The sequence below is a fragment of the Schistocerca piceifrons genome, chromosome 1, assembly GCF_021461385.2.
Source record: "Schistocerca piceifrons isolate TAMUIC-IGC-003096 chromosome 1, iqSchPice1.1, whole genome shotgun sequence".
In the NCBI taxonomy this organism is placed as follows: Eukaryota; Metazoa; Arthropoda; class Insecta; order Orthoptera; family Acrididae; genus Schistocerca; species Schistocerca piceifrons.
This window is the reverse complement of record NC_060138.1, coordinates 629,019,396-629,046,154: the sequence shown is the minus strand read 5'-3', so window position 1 is coordinate 629,046,154 and position 26,759 is coordinate 629,019,396. Positions and strand designations below refer to the sequence as shown.

General features: G+C 44.3%; 1 protein-coding gene across 2 annotated transcripts in view; it reads left to right on the top strand.

Annotated features, from left to right (window-relative positions):
* LOC124804677 (calpain-A) overlaps window positions 1-26,759 on the top strand; it is a 620,886-nt gene that overhangs the window by 10,911 nt on the left and 583,216 nt on the right. For both annotated transcript variants that reach the window (XM_047264942.1, XM_047264926.1), the window contains exon 2: window positions 24,150-24,252. In XM_047264942.1, coding sequence (XP_047120898.1) covers window positions 24,150-24,252 — 103 coding nt within the window. The remainder of the gene's footprint in view (window positions 1-24,149; window positions 24,253-26,759) is intronic.

Below are 26,759 nucleotides of genomic sequence, written 5' to 3'. Positions count from 1 at the left end.
GGCACTAGTTCACTAATTAAGCAAGCTTTCAGTAGACTGTTAATTACACAAGGGGTAGTGTTCTGACATTTTCAAACGGTGAAAAAATGCTTTGACCAATTTTTAACTGTCATAACTTTATCATTGACATGTTTATGATGATGTGTAGCGTTATACTCAGGTACACTTTTTAATATACATGGTTCAGAATGTACTCTATAGCGTAGCTGGTATAACCAACACGGTTTTGACAGCTTGGCTCATTAGTGAGCTTTTGCCGAGATACACTTTCCGATGTTGGCGTTGTAGCTTACAGTGTTCATAGACGCAGAAGCTCTAGTATGAGCGATCTGAAGGTGGTTGTCTTGCAACCAAAGCTAGTATTCAGTTGTAAAGTAATGTAGTACTGCGATCTGGATGTCTTAAAAATGTATAACTTTTTACAAAACAGATCGCTTGTCTCCGTCACCGGATGATGTCAGGTCTTACTAACCAACGATGATTATCTTAAATTCTTCCTTGCCGACCTGTCCTATGTCACTGGTCTTTTAGAGTCCGTTTATGACAGTCGACATCGAGCGAATTCAGATGTGCGCTGCTAGGACAGTAAAACGTCCAGCCATATGAAAGTTTAATATTATGCAGGTCACTACAATGAGAATGTTTGGAAGAATGAGGACGTTGTTCTTGTAAAATCCTGTTGGGTAAACTTGGAGAACATATACTCGTACTTTAATCCTGCCTCGGGCATGGATGTGTGTGATGTCCTTAGGTTAGTTAGGTTTAAGTAGTTCTACGTTCTAGGGGACTGATCACCTCAGAAGTAAAGTCCCATAGTGCTTAGAGCCATCTGAACCATACTCGTACTTTCCTCAAGTCTGGCCGACAATTGTATTGTCTCCAATGTATGTATCGCCTAAAGACCTTGAGAATCAGAGAGATTAGACACAGCGTTGTGTTTCCTTTGTGCCATATACAAGTTGGAGTAGGAGAGACTTGCGGAGTGTACCTAGGATGTTAACAATAATGTTGTATACTTTGACAGGTGGTAGTATTCATCGAAACAAGGAAATCAAGTGCAGTAAACGTTGGTTCAGAAATGTATACTTTATGAGATATTAATGCTCGTTCGTAGTAGACGTTCACCGTGACTTCCATTCATAACAACTGTTCATGGAGGTGCCAACGGGACGCCCATGGTAATGAATCCCCCTGCCCTTCGACGTAAGGAATCATGGTCTCTTTGACGTTCACATGATTACTGCACTTGGTGAGACACACCGAAACGGCGATCTGTAGCGTCTGCACATCGTTGACTGTAGTCGCCTAAATTAATTCCTTTAAATGTTCTCATAACCAAAAGTTTAAGGAATTGAGTTCTAGGGAACAAGGAGACCAGTCTGGTAGTTCTGAACTAACAGCGTCAGATACTCATTGCTGCGAAAATGTGCTGTTGCACGATGTGTAGTTTTTAGTGTCATTGCGCACCCTACAATTAAGTAGGCAATGTGTTGAAGACAAAGTCCTGATAACGAGCCACACTTTGTCTTTGCTGTAGACAGAAGGGCTGAGATTAATCTGACGCCAAGAACGCCATCCCATACGTTGATAAATGATGGTGATGCCCGCACTCTTTCTACCACTGTATGGAACTTTGCATCAGCTCACACTTGCTAATTATGAAAATCCGCAATACCACCTCTTCTGAACACCTCGTCTGTAAATATCTTTTTTAAAGGTCGCTGACAGAACTGCAATGGGCCACGAAGCTCTTGTGGCCTTAGGGTTTGGACAAGCTGAAGATGGTATGGATACAGTACAGCAATTGTTCACAATGTACCGCCCAGCCAAGACACTGCATTGCTGCTTATCGTCGCACACTGGTTCCGGGATGTTTGTCGACTAAATATAGCACACTCTGCTCTTCTCACAGACTTGCGCACAGCCTTCCACTGTCTTTGGGGTTTCTGGAGAATATGTGCTCCCAAGACGCTGAAAAAGTATAATGAACTGCTCATTAATTGATATTCCGCAGCATGGATATTTTGTAACGTACAGAGCATGGGCTTGCAAGCTATTTCTACGTGCTAAACCTTAGCAGAAAATCCTATAGGACATCAATTGTGGAGTAGTAAGCTTCCACAGCCAAAAGTGGTGGGAAAGAGAAAAAGACAATGTACTAAGCCACTTGTATGTACAAGCGGGATAATGACAGTAAAGACGCCATTATACAACATCAGGCTTGATGGTCTAGCGCTAAATTGCAAACTTGAGACCGTAAGGTCACGAGATCGAATCGCGATCAGACACTTGAATTTTCCAGTCTGCTCTTACACTAGACACTATCTCTCGGTGATGTGAAGCCCCGATAGCTGAGTGGTCAGCGTGACGGATTGCTGTCATACGGGCCCGGTTCGATTCCCGGCTGGGGCGGGGATTTTCTACGCTTAGGGACTGGATGTTGTGTTGTCTTCATCATTATTTCATCCCCATCAGCCCGCAGGTCGCCCAATGTGGCGTCGAATGTGATAAGACCTGAACCGAGGCGGCCGGACCTGCCCCGCAACAGGCCTCCCCACCAATGAGGCCAAATGCTCATTTCCATTCATTTACAATGATGTGAAGAAACGCCAGGAACGACACATGATTCGGAATCCACGTTAAGCCATTAGGATTAATGGAGTAGTTTAACAGAGCGCAAGTGATCGAAGTGTCGTCCATTGAAAGAACTGGCAAACAGGTGGCTGAATGTCCACCTTGAGTGACACCAGATAATCATGCCATACGAATTTACTTTACTTTACTGTTATACGTTCCCAACAATGTGAAAATTGCTGCACAACAACACACTCAAACAGAAAAGCAACTACACTGCTGACCATTAAAATTGCTACACTACGAAGATGAAGTGCTACAGACGCGAAATTTAACCGACAGGAAGAAGATGCTGTGATATGCAAATGATTAGCTTCTCAGAGCATTCACACAAGGTTGGCGCCGGTGGCGACACCTACAACGTGCTGACACGAGGAAAGTTTCCAACCAACTTCTCATACACAAACAGCAGTTGACCGGCGTTGTCTGGTGAAGCGTTGTTGTAAGGAGGAGAAATGCGTACCATCACGTTTCCCACTTTGATAAAGGTCGGATTGTAGCCTATCGCGATTGCGGTTTATCGTATCGCGACATTGCTGCTCGCGTTGGTCGAGATCCAAAAATGGCTCTGAGCACTATGGAACTTAACATCTGTGGTCATCAGTCCCCTAAAACTTAGAACTACTTAAACCTAACGAACCTAAGGACATCACACAACACCCAGTCATCACGAGGCAGAGAAAATCCCTGACCCGGAATCGAACCCGGAAACCCGGGCGTGGGAAGCGAGAACGCTACCGCACGACCACGAGCTGCGGACGAGATCCAATGACTATTAGCAGAATATGGAATCGGTGGGTTCAGGAGGGTAATACGGAACGTCGTGCTGGATCCCAACGACCTCCTATCACTAGCAGTCGAGATGACAGGCATCTTATCCGCATGGCTGTAACGGATCGTGCAGCCACGTCTCGATCCCTGAGTCAACAGATGGGGACGTTTGCAAGACAACAACCATCTGCAAGAACAGTTCGACGACGTTTGCAGCAGCATGGACTATCAGCTCGGATATCAAGGCTGCGGTTACCCTTGACGCTGCATCACAGACAGGAGCGCCTGCGATGATGTACTCAACGACGAACCTGGGTGCACGAACGGCAAAACGTCATTTTCTCGGATGAATCCAGGTTCTGTTTACAGCATCATGATGGTCACATTCGTGTTTGGCGACATCGCGGTGAACGCACATGGAAGAGTGCATTCGTCATCGCCATACTGGCGTATCACTCGGCGTGATGGTATGGGGTGCTATTGGTTACACGTCTCGGTTACCTCTTGTTCGCATTGACGATACTTTGAACAGTGGACATTACATTTCGGGTGTGTTACGACCCGTGGCTCTACCCTTCATTCGATCCCTGCGAAACCCTACATTTCAGCAGGGTAATGCACGACCCTATGCTGCAGGTCCTGTACAGGCCTTTCTGCATACAGAAAATGTTCGACTGCTGCCCTGGCCAGCACATTCTGCAGATCGCTCACCAATTGAAAACGTCTGGTCAATGGTGGCCGAGCAACTCGCTCGTCACAATAAGCCAGTGACTACTCTTGATGAGTTGTGGTATCGTGTTGAAGCTGCATGTGCAGCTGTACCTGTACACGCCATCCAAGCTCTGTTTGACTCAATGCCAGGCGTATCAAGGCCGTTATTACGGCCAGAGATGGTTGTTCAGGGTACTGATTTCTCAGGATCTATGCATCCAAATTGCTTGAAAATGTAATCACATGTCAAGTCTAGTTTAATATATTTGTCCAATGAATACCCGTTTATCACTTGCATTTCTTCTTGGTGTAGCAATTTTAATGGCCAGTAGTGTAGAACCGCACTTCTCACTGCAGACTAATGTGCACCCAGAACGCTGTTGTACAGAAAGACATCAAAACTTCATGTGGATCCCGCTGATGGAGCGTCACTGTAATGGCTGTGTTCACATCCACAACCACACGTGTTTCAGCTCTCCTACCGACATGTGTTCCAACCTTAGACAGTTTGCGTTTTCCGCGTCATATTTAGTTTTCTTTGTTTCGATGAGTGCTACCGCCTCTCAAAATATTCGACAGTTTTTTAACATCCTCTACAGTATACTGTCATGTAGATGTAGATGACGATATCATTATTTATAACGACACTTTTAATGCTTGCACTCTTAAGAACTTTTAAATGTGTAACTCTGTCCAGTCCCATTAATGTGAGCACCCGTCAGAAGCCGGAATAACTATCTTTTGCAGCGGGGACCGCTGCGAGACGTGCGGGAAGAGAGTCAATGAGACACTGGAAGGTGCCGAAAGGGATGTGGAGCCATGCCGTCTCCAGTGACGTGGCCAGCTGCGTTAGGTATCTGGGATGAGCACCCATGACGCGTAGAGCCCAATCAAGGTGGTCCCACAGATTGGGTTTAAATCCGGGTAGTGCGGTGGCCAGGCGAGTACGATATACTCATCCTGATGCTCTTAGAACCACGCACGTACACTGCGAGCTGTGTGACACACTGTATTGTCCTGCTGGTAGCTGCTATTGTGCTGAGCAAAAATAAACTGCACATAGAGGTGGGCAATCGTTATAGGTACACAAAGCTGGCTAAAGCCTGAAATAAGTTCTGCAAAAATTTTTACGAAGTCTCAGACGGTGTTCAGGAAAGATAGATTAGGCAGAATTGGTGGTGGAGTGTTTGTGTCTGTCAGTAGTGGTTTATCTCGTAGTGAAGTCGAAGTAGATACTCCGTGCGAATTGCTATGGGTGGAGGTTATACTTAACAGCCGAACTAAGTTAATAATTGGATCCTTCTACCGACCCCCAGACTCCGATGATATAGTTGCTGAACAGTTCAGAGAAAATTTGAGTCTCGTAACAAATAAATACCCCACTCATACGGTTATAGTTGGTGGCGACTTCAACCTTCCCTCGATATGTTGGCAAAAGTACTTGTTCAAAACCGGTGGTAGGTAGAAAACATCTTCCGAGATTGTCCTGAATGCTTTCTCCGAAAATTATGTCGAGCAGTTAGTCCACGAACCCACGCGAATTGTAAATGGTTGCGAAGACACACTTGACCTCTTAGCCACAAAAAATCCAGAGCTAATAGACAGCATCATGACTGATACAGGGATTATTGATCACAAGGTCGTTGTAGCTAGGCTCAATACCGTTTCTTCCAAATCCACCAGAAACAAATGCAAAATAATTTTATTTAAAAAAGCGGATAAAGTGTCACTAGAAGCCTTCCTAAGAGACAATCTCCATTCCTTTCGAACTGACTATGCAAATGTAGACGAGATGTGGCTCAAATTCAAAGATGTAGTAGTAACAGCAATTGAAAGATTCATACCTCATAAATTGGTAAGAGAGGGAACTGATCCCTCATGGTACTCAAAACAGGTCCGAACGCTGTTGCAGAGGCAACGGAAAAAGCAAACGAAGTTCAGAAGAACGCGAAATCCCGAAGATTGTCTAAAATTTACAGACGGGCGAAATTTGGCACAGACTTCAACAACGAAACATTGTCTCGAAATTTGGTAGAAAATCCGAAGAAATTCTGGTCGTATGTAAAGTACACAAGCGGCAAGACGCAGTCAACACCTTCGCTGCGCAGTGCCGATGATACTGTTACCGACGACTGTGCCGCTAAAGCGGAGTTATTGAACGCAGTTTTCCGAAATTCCTTCACCAGAGAAGACGAATGGAATATTCCAGAATTTGAAACATGAACAGCTGCTAGCATAAGTTTCTTAGAAGTAGATACCTTAGGGGTTGCGAAACAACTCAAATCGCTTGATACGGGCAAGTCTTCAGGTCCAGATTGTATACCGATTAGGTTCCTTTCAGATTACGCTGATACAATAGCTCCCTACTTAGCAATCATATACAACCGGTCGCTCACCGATAGATCTGTACCTACAGATAGGAAAATTGTGCAGGTCGCACCAGTGTTTAAGAAGGGTATTAGGAGTAATCCACCGAACTACAGACCTATATCATTGACGTCGGTTTGCAGTAGGGTTTTGGAGCATATACTGTATTCAAACATTATGAATCACCTCGAAGGGAACGATCTATTGATACGTAATCAGCATGGTTTCAGAAAACATCGTTCTTGTGCAACGCAGCTAGCTCTTTATTCGCACGAAGTAATGGCCGCTATCGACAGGAGATCTCAAGTTGATTCCGTATTTCTAGATTTCCAGAAAGCTTTTGACACCGTTCCTCACAAGCGACTTCTAATCAAGCTGCGGGCCTATGGGGTATCGTCTCAGTTGTGCGACTGGATTCTTGATTTCCTGTCAGGAAGGTCGCAGTTCGTAGTAATATACGGCAAATCATCGAGTAAAACTGAAGTGATATCAGGTGTTCCCCAGGGAAGCGTCCTGGGACCTCTGCTGTTCCTGATCTATATAAATAACCTGGGTGACAATCTGAGCAGTTCTCTTAGGTTGTTCGCAGATGATGCTGTAATTTACCGTCTAGTAAGGTCATCCGAGGACCAGTATCAGTTGCAAAGCGATTTAGAAAAGATTGCTGTATGGTGTGGCAGGTGGCAGTTGACGCTAAATAACGAAAAGTGTGAGGTGATCCACATGAGTTCCAAAAGGAATCCGTTGGAATTCGGTTACTCGATAAATAGTACATTTCTCAAGGCTGTCAATTCAACTAAGTACCTGGGTGTTAAAATTACGAACAACTTCAGTTGGAAAGACCACATAGATAATATTGTGGGGAAGGCGAGCCAAAGGTTGCGTTTCATTGGCAGGACACTTAGAAGATGCAACAAGTCGATTAAAGAGACAGCTTACACTACACTCGTTCGTCCTCTGTTAGAATATTGCTGCGCGGCGTGGGATCCTTACCAGGTAGGACTGACGAGGACATCGAAAGGGTGCAAAAAAGGGCAGCTCGTTTTGTATTATCACGTAATAGGGGAGAGAGTGTGTCAGATATGATACGCGAGTTGGGATGGAAGTCATTAAAGCAAAGACGTTTTTCGTCGCGGCGAGATCTATTTACGAAATTTCAGTCACCAACTTTCTGTTCCGAATGCGAAAATATTTTGTTGAGCCCAACCTACATAGGTAGGAATGATCATCAAAATAAAATAAGAGAAATCAGAGCTCGAACAGAAAGGTTTAGGTGTTCGTTTTTCCCGCACGCTGTTCGGGAGTGGAATGGTAGAGAGATAGTATGATTGTGGTTCGATGAACCCTCTGCCAAGCACTTAAATGTGAATTGCAGAGTAGTCATGTAGGTGTAGATGTAGATGTAGAAGGTCGCCAAGGATAGAAGCATGGTTCTGTTGATCCAGTGTGCCTTCCACAATAACGCGATAACCTCGGGAATGCCATAACGCCCCTTACCGTGGCCTGGACCCTTCCGACGATTGTTGCAGTGTTTGCTTTCGTACATTTCACACCGTAAGCGCCAACGGCCAGTTGTCCGATGGAGCATAAAACGTGATTTATCTCAAAAGGCCACCTGTAACCACTCAGCGGACACCCAGTTGCGGTTTTTTTTGTCATCAGTCTTCTGACTGGTTTGATTCGTCCAGCCACGAATTCCTCACCTGTGCTAACCTCTTCATCTGAGAGTAGCACTTGCAACTTACGTCCTCAATTATTTGCTGGATGTATTCCAATCCCTGTCTTCCTCTACAGTTTTTGCCCTCTACAGCTAGCTCTAGTACCAACCAAGTCATTCCCACATGTCTTAACAGATGACCTATCAATCTGTCCCTTCTCATTGTCAGTGTTTCCCACATATTCCTTTTATCTCCCATTCTGCGCGGAACCTCCTCATTCCTTATCTTATCGGTCCAACTAATTTTCAACATATTTCTGTAACACGACATCTCAAATGATTCGATTCTCTTCTGTTCCGCTTTTCCCACGGTTCATGTTTCACTACCATACAATGCTGTACTCCAGACGTCATTCTGAGGAATTTCTTCCTCAAATTAAGGCCGATATTTGATATTAGTAGACTCCTCTTGGTCAGGAATGTCCTTTCGGCCGTTGCTAGTCTGCTTTTGATGTCCTCATTGCTCCGTCTGTCAATGGTTATTTTACTGCCTAGGTAGCAGAATTCCTTAACTTCTTGTACTTCGTGACCATCAATCCTGATGTCGCTCTTCTCATTTCTACTACTTCTCATTACCTTCGTCTTTCTTCGATTTACTCTCAATCCATACTCCATACTCATTAGACTGTCCATTCCGTTCAGCAGATCATGTAATTTTTCTTCACTCTCACTCAGGAGAGCAATGTCGTCAGCGAATCGTATCATTGATATCCTTTCACCTTGAATTTTAATTCCACTCCTGAACTTTTCTTTTATTTCCGTCATTGTTTCCTCGAGGTACAGATTGAACAGTAGGAGCGAAAGGTTACATCCTTGTCATACACCCTATCTAATATGAGCACTTCGTTCTTGGTCGTCCATTCTTATTATTCCCTACTGGCTGTTTTACATACTGTGTATGACCCATCTCTGCCTATAGCTTACCTCTACTTTTTCAGAATTTCGAACATCTTGCAACATTTTATATTGTCGAACGCTTTTTCCAGGTCGACAAATCCTATGAACGTGTCTTGATTTTTCTTTAGTCTTGCTTCCATTGTTAACAGCAACGTCAGAATTGCCTGTGTTGTACCTTTACCTTTACTAAAGCCAATCTGATCGTCATCCAGCAAATCCTCAATTTTCTTTTCCATTCTTCTGTATATTATTCTTGTAAGGGACTTGGATGCATGAGCAGTTAAGCTGATTGTGCGATAATTCTCGCACTTGTCAGCTCTTGCCGTCTTCGGAATTGCGTGGATGATGCTTTTCCGAAAGTCAGATTTTATGTCGCCAGACTCGTACATTCTACACACCAACATGAATAGTTGTTTTGTTGCCACTTCCCCCAAATTATTTTAGAAATTCTGATGAGATGTTATCGATCCCTTCTGCCTTATTTGATCTTAAGTCCTCCAAAGCTCTTATAAATTCTGATTCTAATACTGGATCCCCTAACTCTTCTAAATCGACTCCTGTTTCTTCTTCTAAAACATCAGACAAAGCTTCCCCCTCAAAGAGGCTTTCAATGTATTCTTTCCATCTATCCGCTCTCTCCTCTGTATTTACCAGTGGAATTCCCGTTGCACTCTTAATGTTATCACCTTTGCTTTTAATGTCACTGAAGGTTGTTTTGACTTTCCTGTATGCTGAGTCTGCCCTTCCAACAATAATTTCTTTTTCGATGTCTTCACATTTTTCCTGCAGCCATTTCGTCTTAGCTTCCCTGCATTTCCTATTTATTTCATTCCTCAGTGACTTGTATCTCTGTATTCCTGAGCCTCGCGGAACATTTTTGTACTTCCTCCTTTCATCAATCAATTGAAGTATTTCTTCTGTTAGCCATGGTTTCTTCACAGTTACCTTCTTTCTACCTATATTTTCCTTCCCAAATTCTGTGATGGCCCTTTTTATAAATGTCCATAACTCTTCAACTGTACTGCCTACTGAGATCTTCCTTATTGCTGTATCTACAGCCTTAGAGAAATTCGAGCCTATCTAGTAATTCCTTAGTGCTTCCCTATCCCACTTATTTGCGTATTGATTCTTCCTGATTAATGTCTTAAACTTCAGCCTACTCTTCATCACTACTATATTGTGATCTGAGTCTATATCTGCTCCTGGGTACGCCTTACAATGCTGTATCTGATTTTGGAATCTCTGTCTGACCATGATCTAATCTAATTGAAATCTTCCCGTATCACCCGGCCTTTTTCAAGTATACCTCCTTCTCTTGTGATTCTTGAACAGCGTATTCGCTATTACTAGCTGAAATTTGTTACAGAACTCAATTAGTCTTTCTCCTCTCCCATTCCTTGTCCCAAGCCCATATTCTCGTGTAACCTGTTCTTATACTCCTTCCCCTACAAGTGCACTCCAGTCTCCCATGACTATTAGATTTTCATATCCCTTTACGTACTGTTTTACCCTTTCAATATCCTCGTACACTTTCTCTATCTCTTCGTCTTCAACTTGCGACATCGGCATATATACCTGAACTATCGTTGTCGGTGTCGGTTTGCTGTCGGTTCTTAGAAGAGCAACCCTATCACTGAACTGCCCTATCACTGAACTGTTCACAGTAACACACTCTGTTCATAATGAATCCTACTTCCGTAATACCATTTTCTGTTGCTGTTGATATTATCCTATACTGATCTTACCAGAAATCCTTGTCTTCTTTCCATTTCACTTCACTTCACTGAACCCTACTATATCTAGATTGTACCTTTGCATTTCCCTTTTCAAATTTTCTAGTTTCCCAACCACGTTCAAGCTTCTCACATTGCACGCCCCAACTCGTAGAACGTTATTCTTTCGTTGATTATGCAATCTTTTTCTCATGATAACCTCCCCCCTTGGCAGTCCCCTCCCGGAGATCCGAATGGGGGACTATTACGGAATCTTTTGCCAATGGAGAGATCATCATGACACTTCTTCAATTACAGGCCACATGTCTTGTGGATACACGTTACGCGTCTTTAATGCAGTGGTTTCCATTGCCTTCTGCATCCTCATGCCTTTGATCATTGCTGTTCTTCCGCCGTTAAGAGCTGTTTCCAACTCCTAGGACAAGAAAGTGCCGTGAACGACTGTCCGCTCCTCCGCCCTCTTTTACAAGGCAGTTGGTAGAATGAGGGGTGACTTCTTATGCCGGAAGTCTTCGGCCGCCAATGCTGATTATTTATCAAAATTTAAGCAGCGGTGGGATTCTAACCCGGAACCGAAGATGTTTTGATTATCAGTCAATGAAGCAAAGACGCTACCCCTAGACCACGGGTATAATATCCATTTGCGGCACTAGTAAATTCCAGCCTCTGTCGCAGGTGAACAACAGTGAGTATTTGTATAGGAACTAAGTGCCTGATGCGGGGGCTGGTACGCAACAACGATCGCTGAGCTGTCGTTGAGAAGAGACTGTTGATAGCCCTTTGGTAGTTCTGGGGGGTGAGTTTCTCAACAGTTGCAAGTCTATTCGGCGGTACACATCTCCGCAGCCGTCATTCACCCTTCTCTTCTATGCCCCCTGGTGCACCACAGTTGCCTTGGTTTTGGATAGCGCTAGCAGATAAATCGTTCCGTTTCCGCCTTACGACGACTGCACTGTGCTCCGTGCCCGCCCCCCCCCCCCCCCCATTCCAACGTGCTTCGTATATTCTCCACTGTTTGTGCTGCCATCTGCCGATTTTGAGTGGTTTTTGCCCGTTGCCTATGTCGAACATAGGCGGTTGTCACATTATTGTGACTGGACCGTGTATTTGCGCTAACTGTTGTTGTTGTGGTCTTCAGTCCAGAGACTGGTTTGATGCAGCTCTCCATGCTACTCTATCCTGTGCAAGCTTCTTCATCTCCCATTACCTACTGCAACCTACATCCTTCTGAATCTGTTTAGTGTATTCATCTCTTGGTCTCCCTCTACGATTTTTTCCCTCCACGCTGTCCTCCAATACTAAATTGGTGATCCCTTGATGGTTCAGAATATGTCCTACCAAGTGATCCCTTCTTCTAGTCAAGTTGTGCCACAAATTTCTCTTCTCCCCAATTCTTTTCAATACCTCCTCATTAGTTACGTGATCTACCCATCTAATCTTCATCACTCTTCTGTAGCACCACATTTCGAAAGCCTCTATTCTCTTCTTGTCTAAACTGTTTATCGTCCACGTTTCACTGCCATACAAGGCTACACTCCATACTTTCAGAAACGACTTCCTGACACTTAAATATGTACTCGATGTTAACAAATTTCTCTTCTTCAGAAACGCTTTCCTTGCCATTGCCAGTCTACATTATATATCCTCTCTACTTCGACCATCATCAGTTATTTTGCTTCCCAAATAGCAAAACTCATTTACTACGTTAAGTGCCTCATTTCCTAATCTAATTCCCTCAGCATCACCCGAGTTAATTCGACTACATTCCATGATCCTCGTTTTGCTTTTGTTGACGTTCGTCTTATATCCTCCTTTCAAGATACTGTCCATTCCGTTCAGCTGCTCTTGCAAATCCTTTCCTGTCTATGACATAATTACAATGTCATCGGCGAACCTCGAAGTTTTTATTTCTTCTCCATGGATTTTAATACCTACTCCGAATATTTCTTTTGTTTCCTTTACTGCTCGCTCAATATACAGATTGAATAACTACAACCCTGTCTCACTCCCTTCCCTACCACTGCTTCCCTTTCATGCCCCTCGACGCTTATAATTGCCATCTGGTTTCGGTACAAATTGTAAATAGCCTTTCGCTACCTGCATGTGACCCCTAACACCTTCAGAATTTGAAAGAGAGTATTCCAGTCAACATTGCCAAAAGCTTTCTCTAAGTCTATAAATGATAGAAACGTTGGTTTGCCTTTCCTTAATCTATTTTCTAATATAAGTCGTAGGGTCAATATTGCCTAACGTGTTCCAACATTTTTACGGAATCTAAACTGATCTTCCCCGAGGTCGGCTTCTGCCAGTTTTTCCATTCGTCTATAAAGAATTCGTGTTAGTATTTTGCAGCCGTGACTTATTAAACTGATATTTCGGTAATTTTCACACCTGCCAACACCTGCTTTCTTTGGGATTGGAATTAATATATTATTCTTGAAGTCTGAGGGATTTAGCCTGTCTCATACATCTTGCTCACCAGATAGTAGAGTTTTGTCAGGGCTGGCCGCGCGGTATTAGCCGAGCAGTCTAGGGCGCTGCAGTCATGGACTGTGCGGCGGTCCCGGCGGAGGTTCGAACTCTCCCTCGGGTATGGGTGTGTGTGTTTGTCCTAAGGATAATTTAGGTTAAGTAGTGTGTAAGCTTAGGGACTGATGACATTATCAGTTAAGTCCCATAAGATTTCACACACATTTGAACATTTTTTGTCTAGGCTGACTCACCCAAGGCTATCAGTAGTTGTAATGGGATGTTGTCTACTCCTGGGGCCTTGTTTCGACTTAGGTCTTTCAGTGCTCTGTCAAACTCTTCACGCAGTATCATATCTCCCATTTCATCTTCATCTACATCCTCTTCCATTTCCATAATATTGTCCTCAAGAACATCGCCCCTGTATAGACCCTCTGAATACTGCTTCCACCTTTCTGCTTTCCCTTCTTTGCTTAGAACTGGGTTTCCATGTGAGCTTTTGACATTCATCCAAGTGGTTCTCTTTTCTCCAAAGGTCTCTTTAATTTTCCTGTAGACGGTATCTATCTTACCCCCTTACATTTGTGCTCTAGCCATCCCTGCTTAGCCATTTTGCACTTCCAGTCGATCTCATTTTTGAGACGTTTGCATCCCTTTTTTCGTGCTTCATTTACTGTAATTTTGTATTTTCTCCTTTCATCAATTAAATTCAATATCTCTTCTGTTACCCAAGTATTTCTATTAGCCCTCGTGTTTTTACCTACCTGGTCGTCTGCTGCTTTCTCTGTTTCATCTCTCAAAGCTACCCATTCTTCTTCTACTGTATTTCTTTCCCGAATTGTTGTCAATGGTTCCCTAACGCTCTCCCTGAAACTCCCTAAAACCTCTGGTTCTGTCAGTGTATCCAGGTCCCATCTCCTTACATTCCCACCTTTTTGCAGTTTCTTTAGTTCTAGTCTACAGTTCATAACCAACGGATTGTGGTCAGAGTCCACATCTGCCCCTGGAAATGTCTTACAATTTATGACCTGGTTCCTGAATCTCTGTCTTACCATTGTATAATCTATCTGACACCTTCCAGTATCTCCAGGCTTCTTCCATGTATACAACCTTCTTTCACGATTCTGGAACGAAGTTTTAGCTATAATTAAGTTATACTCGGTGCAAAATTCTACCAGGCGGCTTCCTCTTTCATTCCTTGCTCCCATTCCATGTTCACCTATTACTTTTCCTTCTCTTCCTTTTTCCTTCGATCGAATTCCAGTCACCCATGACTATTAAATTTTCATCTCCCTTCACTATCTGAATAATTTCTTTTATCTCATCATACATTTCATCAATCTCTTCATCATCTGCGGAGGTAGTTGGTGTATAAACTTGTACTACTGTGGTAGGTGTGGGCTTCGTATCTATCTTGGCCACAATAATGCGTTCATTATGCTGTTTGTAATAGCTTACCCGCATTCCTATTTCTTAATTTATTATTAAACCTACTCCTGCATTACCCCTATTTGATTTTGTATTTATAACCCTGTATTCACCTGACCAGAAGTCTTGTTCCTCCTGCCACCGAACTTCACTAATTCCCACTATATCTAACTTTAACCTATCCATTTCCCTTTTTAAATTTTCTAACCTACCTGCCCGATTAAGGAATCTGACATTCCACGCTCCGACCCGTAGAACGCCAGTTTTCTTTCTTCTGATAACAACGTCCTCCTGAGTAGTCCCGGCCCAGAGATGGAAATGGGAGACTATTTTACCTCCGGAATATTTTACCCAGAAGGACGCCATCATCATTTAACCATGCAGTAAAGCTGCATGCCCTCAGGAAAAATTACGGCTGTAGCTTCTCCTTGCTTTCAGCCGTTCGCAGTACCAGCACAGCAAGGCCGTTTTGGTTTGTGTTACAAGGATAGATCAGTCAGTCATCCAGACTGTTGCCCCTGCAACTACTGAAAAGGCTGCTGCCCCTCTTCAGGAACCATACGTTTGTGTTGCCTCTCAACAGGCACCCCTCCGTTGTGGTTGCACCTACGGTACGGCTATCTGTATCGCTGAGGCACGCAAACCTCCCCATCAACGGCAAGGTCCATGGCTCATGGGGGGTGGAGGGGGGGGGAGGAGGTTGCGCTAACTTAGATTGTTAAATTACCACGACTGTCAAAATGCAGAGTCTGACAAAAACAGTGAAGCACCTAGAAGGGAAGGAGCAAACGAAATTAAACTTCTCGGATGGAGATGGTATGTGATGTTATTTCAGTGATTACAAAATCGAGGCAAATTAAGAGAGAATTTGGCAGTATGAGCCCAGTTATGACGTTGTATACTTCCTGGCATGGATTCATGCACTAATCCTCTACTAAGGCAAGCTGGCCCATAGTTGCAATTACTCTTTGTTATCCTGGTAATGAGTTGGCGTCCGATCTGGCCCCACACATGATGCATCGGACGCAGATCTGCTTATCATGCTGGCCACCGCGGGGGTATTCCACGCATAGAGTTCATAGAGACACGTACCGTGGGTGGGTGAGCATCATCCTGTCGTAAAATCGCACCATGGTACTGTCGCATGAGAGCTAACACAGAAGGACACAGGCTGCAGGCGACATAGCGTTGTGCCAGTACCAGCTGTGACCTGAAATCGTACCCGATATATTTCCGCATCTTGAGGCGAGGAGTAACACCACTGTGCGTCTCCAAAACACTGGAAAAATGGATCTTTTCCCCATATCACCGCCATGCTCGTTGACGCTGGTCATCCGGTGTTGTGCAGAACTGGACTCGTCGCTGAAAACAGTGCCATGCATTTCATCAGCGGTTCGTGCTTTCGGGTGACGACACAACTCCAAACGCAGCTGTTTCTGTTGTGTTGTTTACGCCTCTTATACACTATGCCAGGCCGCCGAACAACATGTCTGCAGCTCGTGGTCTAGTGGCTAGCGTTGCTGCCTGTGGATCACAGAGTCCCGAGTTCGATTCCCGACTAGGTTGGGGATTTTCTCTACCCGGTGACTAGGTATTTGTGTTGTCCTCATCATTTCACCATCATTGTTCGTGACAGTGGCTAGCTTGGACTGTGTTAAAAATTGGGACATTCTACGGCCGCGCAGTTGAGCGCCCCACAACCCAATCATCATCGTAACAACACTCGACACGAGCAACGCTAATGCACTCTGGTGGCCGTTCTATCCCTCTCAGAGAACTGCAACTCTGGTTATGTACATACCCGCCGATGGTGCGCACCTGTCTTTTGGGTGCTCCAGTTTTCGTCAGGCAGTGCATTCGACCAATACAATGTTTAGAACATTGTCTGTGAAACAAATTAAGTTTCATATTTGAATTCGCTCATGAATAGCGGGAGTAAATTAGGAAGCACTGAATGCAAGTGAAGGTATTCCATTAAAAGTAGCATAGAATGAATCTGTAGAGAGATATTTCGAACATTTAATTTGCTTCATCGTGAGTACTTTGTGAGATATTGCACTAATGCCACTGATGCAACTTCTCGATAGCATTCCTGGGGGCTATGTTTGCATCCTTGGTTGAATGTTATAGTACAAGAAAATGGCCTGTCAACTAGAAGTATGGGTCACACAAAAAGCGCGGTCCTTAGAATACAAAATTGCAAAAACGAAGGTGAGGAATTAAGATTCTGTGGACGACGAGGATATTACAGAAGAAGTTCAAACGCGATTTGGACAGGGATGGGGAACGAAATTCTTTTCAGAGTAACAATATGGAGAAAGTATGGAAAATTTAAACCCAAAACTTTCTCTCTATGAAAGCGCGAGGCAGCATTATTTTGTTTTTAGATAATGTGAACAGCAAAATAGGTAAGTGTAGTGAAACAGGTGCCTTATTCTTGATATTCTATGCAGTCATACTGTATCTATCGTTTGAATTCTACCGTTTAACAGCTGCAAGTTGCAGTCTTAACTGTGAAATCACTACATCAAAGACGACGAACAGTGATTCGAATGAATGTGAAGTAACTAGCAACAAATCGTGCAACAGAATGTTAAAACATCAGGAACCAGTTTGAGACCTCGTCTATTATCTGTTACTTCCTGATACAAAGTCACTGACAGGTGGTTTGCGCCAACAAAGAGTGAGAGGTTTTCCCTGTTACTGGGTGCTTCATTATCAGCTTAACTTGCGATAAGAAGAGTTATGACAAGGTATTTTATCGGAATGTATTTTACGTATATGAGATAACACAGTAAATCCGACCAACGGACAATGCAGTTTTTAAAGTAATTCTAGGAATTATCGCGCAAGCCGTATGTCCCAACCGCGAAGGAAAAAACAGCTGACAGCGAGCCATTTGAGCGAAATTGTGATGCGCTTACTTATTGCGAAACTCATCTCTGCCTATCGATAGTCATTCTAATTTCTCTGATAAATAATATCGGACGATGAAAACAAAGAGATAAGTAACTCACAGCTATCTTTAAGATAAAATTTTTTCGTTGGTTTAGAATTTGATTTTATAATTATTTTATTGTTTTCATTAAGATTTTAGGTTTAATCTAATAATCTTTTAATTTAACTTAATAATCTTTTTAACTATGTGTCAGACTACAGCCGCGTGTCCAACGACGTAGTGGAACCAGATTAAGTTCTCAGATGAGTCCTTATTCAGTTCGTAGAATGATTCTCGATATCAGCTAGCGTGCAGAGATCGAAGAACTTATTTCTTTACCACAAACTTACTTGGTGGTGTTGCGATGAGCGTAATATCATGATAACGTAAACAGCACTCAGGGATTAGGCTTGTTCCGGCCGTTGCCCAGAAGGCAGTTCGAGGAGTGATCTGTGATCGTGGGACACGTGACCAGCATGTCGCGAAGCCCTCCAGACGTTATTGCCAGTAGATGAAAATCTGGGGATGCCGCTGCTTCTTTATTCAAGCAGCTTCGCATTTGGCTTCGCAAGGGCTGAGTGGACCCCATACCATAGGCTATACCTCAGAAAAAAATCTGAGGAGTTACCAGGAATCGAGCTCTCGTAATTCCGCACCGAAGGCGACAACACTAAACATTCGGCTAAGGAGACGATCGCAAGAGCCTGCTCTTTCCACATCTTCTTAGAACAATCAATTACATGGAAACGGTACTGTATCTAAACAGAGGAAGTACACGTTCAACTTTCCCGTGAGGATGCGGACGGAGCCTCTGAGGCGTGGAGAACGGCCTTGCCAGCAGTCCGTCCGTACTCGTTGGATACAAGGGAGTGAGGGCACGGCGTGAGGGCACGGCAATGAGGTATTTCGAACAGAATGGCGTACTTCACGTCAACCAGCACAGATTTCGAAAACGTCAGTCATGCGACACCCAAACCGCGCTTTCCCCTGATTATATCTTAAAATCCATAAATCAATATAATCAGCAGAACACAGTACAACTTGACTGCCAAAAGCGTTATACGCAATACCATGTCAACGGTGTTTGTAAAAAGTGCAATAATATTGGGTATCAAACTAAATTTGCGACCGGATTGAGGGTTTGTTTGCGGGGAGGACGTAGTGCCTTATCTTGCATGGACAGTCATCGACCGAAGTTGAAACTTTGATCGTGAGCCAGGCAGTTGTACTAGAACACCTGCTGTCCACGTTGTATATTACCCATCTCGAAGACAATATTAATAATTACATTATACGTTTTCGGATGCAATTATCTGTGATGAAATACTATCTGAAGAATGCTGCATCAACATACAAGCAGATCTTTACGAGATTTCAAAGTTTTCTAAAGACTGACACATTGCTTTAAATGCACAGAAATGTCAAATTGTGCACTTCACATTAGTATTCTAAGACTACAGTATCAGTGAGCCATAATCATATTGGGTTGGTGCTTAAGTTCCTAGCGTTTTTCCATAAGGTGAATAATAAACACAACAGTCACACAACAGAGACTTTAGTGATCAATAATATAGTCTCTTTCACTGTTTACAACAATCTGCTAACGCTGTGGTAACTTTTCCATTCCGTGAATGTAGAAATCATTTTATTTTGAGGCGAAGAACTCGTCAAGTCATTATAATTGCGTGCGCTTCCATGGCCAGAGTCAGTCGACATAAAAGTTTTCTGGGTGTGGTACCGCGTCATAATGTATAAAACTACTGCTGCTACAGCGTTGGCAGAGTGTTGTAAACAGTGCTGCTACAACAGTAGTTTTATACATTATGACGCGGTACCACACCCAGAAAACTTTTATGTCGTCGAGCCATGATCTGAACGCATTTTCATTGGACAGGATGTTCCCTGAAGATTGTTCGATAGAGAGCGGAGAAGGTGAAAACCTGAGGGCGCTAAATTGGGTCGGTAGGATAGGTACGGAATTACTTCCCAATCCAACTCCTGAACAGTGTTTTTCTGTCGGTCTAGCAGAATGCGGGCGAGCATTATCGTGGAGTAGCATCACTTCACGCAGTCTTCCTGTTCGTCGTTCTTGGATTGCGTCTGTAAGACGTCTCAGTTGTTGACAACAAATGTCAGCAGTGATGGTTACAACTCAAGGAAGCAATTCGCAGTACACTACACCGTCGCTGTTCCACCAGATGCATAACATTATCTTTTTTGGATGAGCCCAAGTCTTTCCACAGGGAGTTGATGCCTTCTTTCGGCTCAACCATTCCGTTCTTTTCCTTATGTTAGCATAGAGACATCATTTCTCGTCACCAGTAACGATACAGCAAAGGAATGGTCTTTTTGTTCAAGAGCCAACTGATGACGAGCAAGCAGAGATGCACTTATGGCCACCCGTTGATTTTTGTGATTGGCCTAGAGGATGCGATACCCACACTCCCGATTTTTGAACCTTTCGCATTGCATGAAAATGTTGCACGATGGTCGAATGATCACAGTTCATCACATTTGACAATTCTCGAGTACCCTGACCCCCATGTAGCCTCCACGGGAGGCAATGCAGTCGCTGACTACGGCATCCAGTCGATCGTACAGATGGCGAATACTGTCCTAGGATACGTTATGCCACCCTTGCTCGACCTGTTCATGTAGTTCTGTTAAGAGTTGTTTGCTGACGAATCGCACGAGTCACTTTTCATTACATCATATCCCACACGTGCTCGATTGGGGACTAGTCCGGAGATCGCGCTTGACAGGGAAGCTGCTGCACGTTTTGCAGAGCGCGATGAGTTTCACAGACAGTATGTGGGCCAGCACTATCTTTTAGGAACAACACATCACCTTCCTGTTGCAAGAACGGCAAAAGAACGAGTCTAATAACATTCTGAAAGTACCGAGCGCTGGTTAACGTCCCCTCTAGATACATCAAAGGTGAACGAGAGTTGTAGCTTACTGCACTCCAGACCATAAGGCCCGTTTGTCTTGGACGAATACCCTCTACGAGACAGCGCTCACCAGGTCTACGTCATACACGTAAACGACCATCAAATGCGTGTAAGCAGAATCTGTTTTAATCGCTGAAGTCCACGACGCCCCATTTCGTTTTCCACGTAATCCTCTGACGGCAACAGTCGAGCCGAGCACGCTGAATGCTGTGGCGTGAGTGGAAGACGGGCTAGAGGCGTGCGTGTCTGTAGTCCCACTGCTAATAACTGGATCGTAACTGTTTGTGTTGACATGTTTGACCTCACAAGCCCTCTTATCTGTGCTGTGGTGACTGTATGATCTGCCCTTACAGTACGACGATCCTGGCGGGCATCTGTGTAGCGTGGACGTCAAAACCTCGTCTACGAGTGTGAGAATGTCCACGTGACGACTGACACCTGCGTCGTTGCCCAGCTGACGCAGCGTATCCAACTTGTGTGGCAATTCTCCGAAAGGGCCATCCTGCCACTCGGACGCCTGCAACTTGACCCCTTTCAAACTCGCTCAGTTGGCTGTAGGAAGCAAGAGTGCGTCTCTGTGGCATGGTTGATGGCTTGCTTCCACGCTTGCACCGCACTGAGCCTTCTGGTTGTAAGCCTTACCTATTAAAGGGTAGACAAGATGGCCCACTGGTAGTTGTGCCACTACGCTATCTGTTGGCGGGTGACACTGAAATTATTATCAGTATATCTACTATCCCATGCCTTCATCGGGTCAAAATCGACGTGTACTATTTTTTTCTGACAGTGTATACTGCACCGACTGCAAGTGTTCAAGTTCACTACCAGCTTGTAGTGAACATGAACACTTGCAATCGGCGCAGTATAGTTATATTTTCGTTTGTACATGATACTTTTACATTTGACATCGTCATGGTAGTGAAGAGTACATATGCACTGTTAAGCTACTTGTAACGTGGATGGATAATATGTTCCAAAAATTCAAAAGCATAAGATCCGATGATGACAGCATAGCTCCGTCGAAACCGGTCATCCAGTAAATTGCTTTTTTAGTGATCTTGGCTTGTGAAGTTTCTTTCAGTTACCATCACTGCAGATCGCCCCCAGACAGACCGTGTCAGGAATAAGTCACCATCTCACATCGTTTTAAATGACATAACGACCCAATGAGACGCATGTGGATGCTATAGCTCAGGCCGGAGATCGTTCTGACATGTTATGTGATATTTTTCGTACCAAGACTTTGGCCCACTTATTCGGGTTACTGTGGAGGAGGACCAATTTGTTATTTCAATATTTTCGGTGAGCAAGCGTTGCCTTTTCTTCTACATCTTCATGATAAGTATGCTGTACACACTCCTGTCTTCAAAGATGAAAACCGCAACATTCACAGGCCTCCACATATGTGATGTTGTTGGTTTGACAAACACTCGTGCAGGCTGTCGCACCTCGACTTGCCTGCCAAGTCACCCGATCTTAATCCCAGAGAAAATGGTCGAGACTATTTGTAACAGGGGGTGAAACGCAGCAGTTAACTTCCTCGCGATGTGGTAGCTCTCAAGATCGTAACAGGGACGTGGCGAGATAGGTCTCTGCCGAATGCACAGCTACACGGGGGGCGCAAAACCTGACTGAAAAGAAGCGAGGGAGCAAGCCGGCCGCAGAGCTAAACAGGAGATGCAAGTGAGTTCTACCCGGTATTCTTGTTCCGCTTCCGTAGACAAGCTTTTTACCTCGGGCCGCTGCTGTAAAGACACGCCGTTATCACAGTGATATTTCTAAAGTGCCATTTCCTCCAAGAAGCAACGTAAAGGAACCACTGAACAGACGTGTATCGTTACATAGTTTACGTGGCAACAGTTCACTTGGTTCCACAACTACCACCTGCACACCTCGTTCATGTTTAACTATGGACTCCTTGCTATTACTTCACTACGGTATTCTACGATCTCGAAGGTCGCCGAGCAGGTGCTGAAGCAAATATGTTATTTGATCGAAGGTTTCCAATTTTTGCCGATTTCTGCCGACTGAAGAGTGGTGCGAGATACGACAGTGGAGGATATATGTCATTTACTTGCCACCCAGCCAGTAATTTGTGACGGTACAATCACATATATCGCTTTGGGATAATAAGTAAATTTGGCAGATTAATGTTCTTAACTGTGCTGTGGAGGAACATAGCTTTAGTGGCTTCTGGTGTAAGATTCGGGAATTTACCTTCGCTGAGGCAGGCCTGAGAAGGTACAGTGACGGACCCTGGTGGTCGCAGTGCAAAAAATATGGGACAGCCCAAGCTCTCGCCTTCTGGTGGACGAATTTGAATTTCTTGTCGGCAACTGCAAATACGCGACGCCGGTATTGTGCCGTGTTCAGTGTGGGAAAATTCCAGAACCTAACTGTCCAGATGGTGTCAGCCGGTCAAAAGAGTCGTCGGCATAGGCGCTGTAGGGTACATGTCTGAACCAATGATTGACTACACAGCACATACAGTGTACCAACCTCTAGGCAGTTAATATACATCCTGTAGAAGTTTTGGCAGATTTTCCCAGCCTTTCAGCGTGTTAGGGGGAATTCTTGGTTGTCACTCTGGCGAAAGTTGTAAATCCTCCCCTCCAAGCTGTAGTTTTCTTGGAGCAGAGAGGAACGTTAATCAGTCGGCGAGTCAGCGCGGTGGCGCGGTCGAGCACAGCATGGTGCAGTCTTCGCTGAATGGATCGAGTACGTGTCGCTTTTTAGCGCTAGCGCTGCTTTTGCTGTTTCGACTGGTACGGTAAGCTGTGTTAGTAAAGAAAAGGAATCAAGAATAAGCCTTATGTGGCAGCGAAGTTGCTGGGAATTGTTAGTAGTTGTGGTTACAGGCAGCATCATCAAATGTGTGGTCTTCCGTTTGTCATCAAGCGTATTACTCGAGCATCCGGTGTCACAAGACCACTGGAAGTAGGATTTTTTATGTGTAGATTATTTTTGCGATTGTAGCGCGAATGCAACGCTGACACACGCTAAAGTATTTAAACTTAAGTTTCTTTTCTAACCACTGTGCTAAACGTTTAACCCTCGTAGTCTAGTTCCTGAATCAAATCTTACTGGAGAGTCGCTTTCGCTGTGCATGCCAGTCCTGCCCATTCGAAACTGTCGTTCGTATGTGCGTTCGCATTTCTTGTCGGCGACTGCAAATACGCGATTCCGATATTGTGCCGTGTTCAGTGTGAGAAAATTCCAGACGAAATTGCAGGAAGATAGTTTTACGAGGAGAGAGGCGAGGCGAAGATTTGGCAGGCCTGTCAAAGGCGTAGGATTACCTCGCCATCGCTCTGGTAGCTCTACGCGCTATGGGATCTGACAGTGAGTGGCTTCAGTGGTTTTCCTTGCTGAAATCAGGTCATTATCAAGACCAGAGGCGTTGTCACATTGTATTAACACGATGTCTTCTGTTGGGTGTGCTTATTTCGAAAAGAAAAGTGTGAGGTGATGGCCGACGGAAAGCTGCGGTAGCTCTTTAAGTGGTGTGACGTGTGTGTCTGCGTGTGCCACAGGGAGGACATCCGCGGGCGCTACCACCTGCTGAACCGCGTCCTGCACGGCTGGCCGGGCCGCACCCAGCCTTCCTACTACCACCCGGCGCTCTCCATCTTCAGGGTGAGTACTCTCTGCCCCACCGTCTCTTACTCTTCACCGTTTCCACCTTACATCTTCCTGCTTGCTAATTTCGACTTTTCACTCCTTCGTGTTCGCTTACAAGGAACCCTATGAGAGCGTGGTCGCAAAAGTACAATGATATTCACGGCATTCGACGCCTCATATATTGTCTATCATGCAACCACCATATTGGCTGCTAATGGCAACAGGGGGCGGGACTGGAGGTATCCAATAGTGAGTACAGCACGAGGCTACGGAGCGTAGCCGAACTGCTTAGTTGACCCGTAACTCACAACAGTGCTACAGTGCTAATGTTAATGATACAAACCAGAGCAATGGCAACGATAAATAAACATTGCATTATATCTGCAATGACAGTTGCCGAAGTTGATATTTCGTCAGAAAGGAAGACAAAGAATTTCGCAGAGTGAGAAAGAAGTGGCACACGAAATATTAGTGTTTCTGCAAGACGAGTGAGGGGAATGTGTGTTGTCGTATACGTTCGACTGTGCGGACAACTTACATGCGGAGTACAATGACGATACGTGCTTAACAAGTGAAAGTGATACTGAAACAGGTGTCGAGCCACGTAGTTCATCATCCTTGTCGGACAATGAGCTACAAATCCCGTCTCTAGTGAAACGTAGTAAAGGACAATCGCTGTCCAAGCAGCGGGTACTAAACATAGTTACTTACGTGGAAGATCATCCGCAGCAAAGTAAAAAAACAATTATGAATAGATTTTGAATAATTCAGAACAATGTGACCTTGTAGTGCACAAGAAAAACTACGTACATTCAAGGGAGAACAAGGCACCCTTGTTGCAAAAAATGGTGTTTGCCGGTTTCAAGGATGTTCCATACAATTTGCAGGATGTGCATGATAGTAACCTTCTACGATATGCACATCAAATTGCGCGCGACATAGATTACATTGATTTCGAGGGAAGCAGTGGATGGCTGCATAACTTCAAAGAGTGCCACAGAATTGAAAGACGTAAGATAACGAAATTTCAAGCAAAGAGTCAACTTGACGATGTACAGCAAACTGCGAAATCCGCCCGAAAATCTGTAGACGAAGTAAATAAGCCTGTACCATTATTCAGTAACCGACCAGTCGCGATTTGAAGAGGAAATGTATATAGAAGGAACCCTGGAAATTACAGGTACCAAGAGAATTGTATCAAGATCAACTATAATCAATGCCTTAACGCATTCGTTTACAATTACGCCGACTGTTAATTTGGGTGGTAAATTGGCTAGAAAGTTATTAATTCTGCTGCGGGAAATTCGAGATGTTCTGCCCCCTACGGTTCGATCTTGCGTGAGCAGTAGGGAATATTTACGCCACAGCAAGCAAGAGTGTGAAAATGGGCGTAAGGGAACTGCGACTATGGTATGAGCACTGCTTTTAACCAACAACTGGTCAAAATAACTTGCTTTTGCTTGATTCCTAGTCGGCGTAGAAAATTCACACTCCTCTAGAGCAAACTATCCTTCCTGAAAAGTGTGTGACATTGCAGTTCATACCACCTGGAACGAGTGGACTAATTCAGCCTCTAGATGTTCGTTTTTTCCGTGTCTATAAAACCTATTATCCCACAGCCTGCAACTACACCTTAAAGGGTAGCCAGTTTCACGATAAGCTCCACGACAGAGGGTTTCGCATTCGGTTGCAAGCCATCACATTCCATCAGTTCTCATTACCAAGTTACACCAGTACGGATCTATATGGATTTTTTTTTTTAGAGTGGATGCCTAGCTGAACGTTCTGCACAGTTTGTAACTACAAAGTAGTTCGTCTTGGCGTGAACCTTCATCTTCATGGCGTGAACCTTTGTGATCACTGTGGCGTGCCGTTTTTCAAGTGGCGTTCATGGTGCAAGTTAATGGTTTGTTTCGAATATTTCTTGAATGTCGATGATGTCCATTTTGGGAAGTGTAATACGTAAATCCCACTGATCTTTGCACCTCCCGGACACTCATTTTCTGTCGCCCTCCTAATGCACGTGGTGATTCATTAGCAGCTAATATTTTTCCTGTCACAACTGTTAACACAGCGCTACCAAATGAGCCTGACTAAAGATTGAACATGCGACCTCGCACTCAAGGAGTTCCCCGTTAGTGTCGAATGTACTAGTCGCCTGTTTAGCAGTCCTAAATGTGCGCCCACACGGTGACTGTTTCTCTGCTCAACATTGCGCGTGCGCTCTACATTTCCAAGAGCGTAAGCATGCACGCACAACCGAAATGGAGGGTATGCGCCATAGCATATTGCAAGCCGGGTTTGATGCGAATCTCTTGCGCAGTTTGGCAGACCACAGGCAGCTGGTGCTCATGTGTGTTTCGTTGGGTATGTATTGTTGTTGTGCTTTAAAGTGATGTATATGCAACGACGCTGTTTACTCCAAAGAAAGCACGCTGAAGTTTATAATTACGGGCAAAGGTAAGTATTGTTTTTCCTTCTCATCTGCATGAACTTGGGTTTTTCTACATTTAGGCAAGCTA